The sequence below is a fragment of the Phaethon lepturus genome, unplaced genomic scaffold, assembly GCF_000687285.1.
Source record: "Phaethon lepturus isolate BGI_N335 unplaced genomic scaffold, ASM68728v1 scaffold55137, whole genome shotgun sequence".
Taxonomy (NCBI): domain Eukaryota; kingdom Metazoa; phylum Chordata; class Aves; order Phaethontiformes; family Phaethontidae; genus Phaethon; species Phaethon lepturus.
The window spans coordinates 5,362-10,991 of NW_010555151.1; the positions used below are offsets into that span (position 1 = coordinate 5,362).

Genomic DNA, 5,630 nt, shown 5'->3' on the forward strand with positions numbered 1-5,630 from the left:
TTCCATTTTGCACTTTATCACCTCTAACAAATATTGCTTTTTACTGTTTCCTGAGGTTGAGTTTGCATTTTCTGCCTCTCTTGGACATATTTGTGGGACTTTGCTATATGAGCTGGCTGTCTCTGCCTTCCTGCTGTATTCATAGTCAGCAAGCACACGAGCCTCCTGGAGCTCTGTTCTGGGACGTGGAAGCAACCTCTGTGCCAGCTCTAGGCTTACTGGTTTCTGCAGTTTGACCTGGGAATCTGAATGCTTCCTCCTCCTCCTTCTACATTATTTGTGAAGATTTCTCCACTGAGATAGTCAGATGTTATTATCTGTGGTGCTTATTATGTCTGCTTCAGTGGACAGCCAGACCCAGGTCACTCAAGGGAAGATTAAAAAAATACTTTCCTCTCACTATTTTGGCTTAGAATAGCTCTACAAGTTACTTGTAAATAAGACAGTTGACTCACAGAACAGGCAAGGTTGGTTGAACTGTGTGCTCAGTCCCTGAAGCAAGCAGATGGCTGCTTCATGATCCTTTGGGTCCTGTGTTTTTCTTAAAAAGCTGCTCTCCTCAGTAGTGACTCTTTAAGCCTGTTTTTCCTCAGCAACCCGGAGCTCCCATACTGCCTGACATGAGGATACCACTCCCTGTGTTGTTTGCTTCTCAGGAGGTAGTGGGATTGAAAGTTTTGCAGAGCAGACAGGGGAATTAGGCTTACTCCTTTCTTTCATCAGCTCTTGCAGTCATTTCCCACACACACTCAACTCAGTTTGCCTCTATTCCTATCACTACGGCAATACTTACTCTCAGTCACAAATGATTAACAGAGCTTGCAGAGGTTCTTGCCTAATGCAGAGGAGCGGAGGCACAAACACAACACCCTCTTCCCAGCCTTTTCCTAATAACCACCTACAAGCAACTTTCAAGTTCTCAGCTCTCATGGGTCTCCAGCTCCAGACCCATCAGGATGTGCACACAGTGATAACAAAGAGCATTAAGAAGGGAAGATTACCTCAGAGAGTCCCGTCTCTAGCCAACTGGGCATCCGAAGAATGGGGGATCTCATCAGGAAGGGACTGAAGCTGGGGGAAGCAGGGAGCAGCTCTGACTCCTGCAGATGCTCTCCAAAAATCTGGTCAAAGATACGACTCGGTGCCAACCAAGATAACAGGGGTCTGCGGATCAGGGGGTTATGAATGGTGATATCCATTGGAGTGCGCTGGAGGAGCCTGGCAAACAACTGTGCTGCAGTGCTGTGTCGGGAGCTAGGGACAGCTTTATACCCATGCAGCTGGCCTGGCCTCCCCCTGCCCCCCCCCCGCTGAGGCCTCTTGAACAGTGGTGTCAGGGATTTTATTGTCCCAGTCCTGGGCTGGTCCCTTCAGTGGTGCCCAGTAGCTGTCTGGGGGATTTGAACACACTGCTGAGGAGGAGGGCGAAGGGGAGAAGAAGAAAAGGAGCCTAATGGGGCAGCAAGAAGCCAAACTGCCCAGCCGCCCGCCCCGCTCCCCACGTGCTGTTTATCTGCAGAGTCACAGGCAGGCTTGGCGGATGTTCACAGCTGCTTTGGGTGCCAGCAGGATCAATGCAGCTCCTATCTTTGGCTCACAGGGAAAATGACAAGGGGCCATTGTTGCCACTGCCAGCACTGAGACTTCAGCTCCCCACATCACCCACCAGTCTAGGAAGAGACTAGAGAGTTCCTTTGCCTCTTCTTAAGGCAAAGGAAGCCACAGGCCTGCTTTAGTCAGGGGGCAGGAAAGATCCCAGGAGGTGGGTGCAGCTCCCTGCAGACCACTAAGCCCTGCTGCCTTAGTGCATGCCCATTGGTGTGAGTGAATGAAGGATGGCTTTCTCCACAGTGCTACAGCCCAAAACCTCTCGTCCTTTGCCCATTACAGAAACCACTTTGCTGGAAAGACCAGAAGAGCCTGACACTGTGACCTCAGAGTACTCCAGAGGGCTGTGAGCAGAGATAAACTGGGCATGCCAATGGCCTCCATGGTGCTGCACACCTTTTCAGGGATGCAAGCTACCTACCTACCTCTGTCTGCCTGTGCCCCTCCACTAAGATGATTTCCTAGAATTATGCTCCTAATACATCTCAATTCACACACTTATTTTAATTCCTGCCTCACCTGTGAACCTAAATCATGGGAAGAATGGCTTCAGCCTAGCAACTGTCCTTAAAGGGCAATAGCTATTCTCTGCCTCTGAGAGCTCGCAACTTAAATACAATTACTGGCTTTACAGTCTGACCCTCTTCCTCTCAGCTTGCCTGCAAGAATAGGGAGAAGAATTTGGTCTGTGCAAATGCAGGCCATAAATACCTTCTCTAATTCTCCATTATATCAACAGTAGCGCACCTGCTCTCTCATACTGCAGGGACATGGACTCAAGAAAATCTCTGGTTTCAGGGGACAAGGAGCTTAATTGGGCACTACTTCCCTCCCTCACCCCCCACCCCCTATTTCAACAAAACTAGTTCTATGCCACCTTCAGATCCCTGATTAACTAGTGATCTCTGGCACAGGCATTTCTCCGGGTCTCATTACATTGTGTCAAAGCCCTGGCCAGGGGACAGTCTGGACAGCCAGCTCGCAGCAGCACAGTTTGGGATGTGGAGGTGTCAGTAGTGGGATCTGGATCCTGTCTAGACCTGCTTAACTATCTGCAGCATTTCACCACTCATGGAAACAAAAGGCTTGAGCTGTCTGCTCAGCTTCTAGGAAAATCAAGCTCCTTTGTGTAGGGCACAGGAGAGGCTGATTTGGGCCCTAAGTTCATAGCAGGGCGATGGGTGTGATAGTGACTTCACATGACTTTGCACGACCTGATCAAGCACCACCCAGCATTAGCTACTGCCCTGTCCACACGTGGTGTTTCAGGGCCAGCTGGACCACTGTCAGGGACTCCTTGAGCCTTCTTGCAATAAGCCTTCTTGCTGGCCCTTGCCTGTGGGAGCACCACAGGCAGCAGAGCCTGGAGTCTGCCCTGCTTTCTCCTACTTCAGCCTTCCTCAGCACACCTTTGTGCCTCCCTGCTGTACGTGGATGCCCATTTGCCTTCTGCACGCCCTGCTCAAGGAAGGGATCTTGAAAGCTGGAAAGAGGTGCAGAATTTTCCTGAGGCGTCCCTGACTGCTGGCAGTGCCTGCACTCCCTTCTGGAATGCAGTGAGAAGCTTCCCTCGTCACCCTGGCGAGGCATCCTGGGGCTGTGCGCGTGGCTATTTTCGTCCATCTTTTTATCACACACTCCTCCCTGTGGAATTCACCCAATTAAAACCTTTCAATCTGCAGCTTTCACTCTCAGAGGCAGTGAGTGCTGGAAGGTCCCCTTCCCGAACACACCATGTCTGCACGGACTGTCCCCCATGCCTACCCCATGAGTTCGGAGTACGAGTTTGCCAACCCTAGCAAGATCTACGACCAGAACTTTGGTGAAGGTAAGAAAATAGATGGGGTACCCCCAGCACCTTTCTCTCCTCTGGTGCAGGAGGGCTGGTGGAGTCCCCCTGGGGAGATTGAGCTCCAGAGCAGGCCAGGGAAGCTGGAGCCAAGGAATTTTGAGTGTAAGAACCCAGGTCAAATCAGGGGGGAATGACCAGGGAATAGCCAGGGTCTCTCTCTTCAGGTCCACTTCCTCCATCCATGCCTACTGCTGCTTCTCCTGTCCCTCCCTCATGCCCCCAATGGTCTGGCATTCATGCATATGCTGTGCAAACATATACAAATGCAAAATGTGCCAGGGAGGGGGGAGAGGGGAGTTTTTGCAGCCGGGGGCAGTGGAGAAAAGCTGAGCTGGGGTGTTCAGCACAAAGCCGGGCAGTAGCTGGCAAAGGGGAAGGAATGTGGGCAGCAGCAGAACCATTCAGCACCAGCACAACAGTGTGAAAAGGCAAAAAGCTCCAAGGAAAGCCCCCTGGACAATGGCACACAAAAGGCATTTAGTTTTTCACCATCAGCATTTTCCATGCCCATCCCTGGCTGTGGGCTTTGCACTGCAGAGCACCCAGTGCCTCCCTATGCACCCAGCAGACATGCGAAAGATGGATGTCCTTGGGTTGGCTGGCAGCTGCCAGCTGTGTGGTGAGAGGCAGTGGCTGGCAGGCATCTGGGTCTCTCTGTGTTTTGGAGACACAGAGGTAGGAGCCGCAGGAGGCTCCATCCATATAGTGCTGATGTGGTGGCAAAACCAAGGTGTTTGCCAGGTCCCAGCCTCCTCCTGTCACCCTCCCCTATCTGCTGCCAACCGACTCCTTCCCCCGGAAACAGCACACTCCTGACTGAGTCTCATTTTCAGGTGTGTCCCCATGTGAGATTTTAGCCCCTGCTCTGTACCACGGCTACTACATCAGGCCTCGGATCAATAAGCAGCTGGATCGAGGCACCTCTGAGATCAGCCTCAATGAGCACAAATTCCAGGTGTTCCTGGATGTCTGTCACTTCCTGCCAGATGAGCTCACTGTCCGCACCGTAGACAACCTGCTGGAGGTGATGGGACAGCACCCACAGAAGGCTGACCGCCATGGCTTCATCTCCCGAGAGTTCACCAGGACCTACATCCTCCCTCTGGATGTTGACCCCTTGCTGGTGAGAGCCACGTTGTCCCACGATGGCATCTTAAGCATTGTGGCTCCCCGGATGGGGAAGGAGGTGAAGGCCAGAGTCAACGAGGTGAAGATAACACAACAGGAGCAACCAGTGGGGAAAGAAGAACAGTCTGAGGAAGGAAAAGGGAAGGAAGAGTCCTAAAGGCCTCAGATTTGGGCTTGAGCAGGGAGGGATGGGGGGACAGGGATGAGGAATCCATGGTGCCAGACCCCTATTTCTCACTATCAGTGTTTAGAAGGGCTGTGAGGCAGCCATATATATGCCAGATTTATGCTTCTTAAGCCTGACGGCTGGAAAAAGGGATTTGGAACTGAAAAAAGAGGGCGACTAAAGTGTTACTGTGAGGGACTTGTAATGCAAGCTTTCTCCTAGGTCAAGTGCTTGTTGAGCACCATGCAAGGTGCTCTTCTCTCACCCCAAATGGCAAGGGTCACTCTTATCCTAAACTGTGAGGCTGTGTCACAGTGGGCTGTTAAACAGCTGCTGTGCTCTAGCCCAGAAGGGGACTGAGAAGAGGGGAGAGATGATCCCAGTGCCTCGCTTCTGAGCTGGTGGCTGACCTTTGTGGAGATGGAAGGTGCTTGTTGGTCTGTAAAAGTGCCTGCAGCTCTCAGGAGGAAAGAGGAATAAATGTGCCTCTGGTCTTCTCTTGTTTGCCTTGGATTCATGTTGCTTCTGGCCAAGCTACTCTGCAGCAGGAAGGATGGACAGTGCCTTAGCTGCTCCAGATGCAGGGAGCAGAGCAGTGGAGAGTTCACACTGAGCTCGTCTGTGGAAATGGAATCAGCGGGGACTTGGAGGGACTCTGTGCATGGGGCAGCCAGGGGGACCTCTGTGATTGGCCCTCCTGGCTCAGGTGCAGCTGGAGTTACTTGCTGTTGTAGGGACCCCACAGTAGGCAGTAGCCTTTAGGAGAAAAGATGTAGACTGATGGGCTCTTGGAGGGTCACTGTGACTTTCCAGACCTGGAGCTGGAGTTAGCCCAAGTAAACAAATGACAAACAACAGTCTCTGCTTGCTTCAGCC

The 5,630-nt window shown here is 52.0% G+C and overlaps 2 protein-coding genes across 2 annotated transcripts in view; one reads left to right on the top strand and one right to left on the bottom strand.

The window, feature by feature from the left end:
• CRYAB (crystallin, alpha B) overlaps positions 1 to 1,423 on the bottom strand; it is a 4,248-nt gene extending 2,825 nt beyond the window's left edge. Inside the window, exon 1 of the mRNA XM_010292054.1 lies at positions 1,002 to 1,423. Within this exon, the coding sequence (XP_010290356.1) occupies positions 1,002 to 1,199 (198 nt within the window). The 5' untranslated portion in view covers positions 1,200 to 1,423. The remainder of the gene's footprint in view (positions 1 to 1,001) is intronic.
• Positions 1,424 to 3,297: 1,874 nt separating this feature from the next.
• Positions 3,298 to 4,817, top strand: HSPB2 (heat shock 27kDa protein 2). Its single transcript, XM_010292055.1, has 2 exons — positions 3,298 to 3,436; positions 4,294 to 4,817. The coding sequence occupies exons 1-2, from the start codon at positions 3,343 to 3,345 to the stop codon at positions 4,743 to 4,745; spliced, it is 546 nt and encodes a 181-aa protein (XP_010290357.1). The 5' UTR covers positions 3,298 to 3,342; the 3' UTR covers positions 4,746 to 4,817.
• The last annotated feature ends 813 nt before the right edge of the window (positions 4,818 to 5,630 follow it).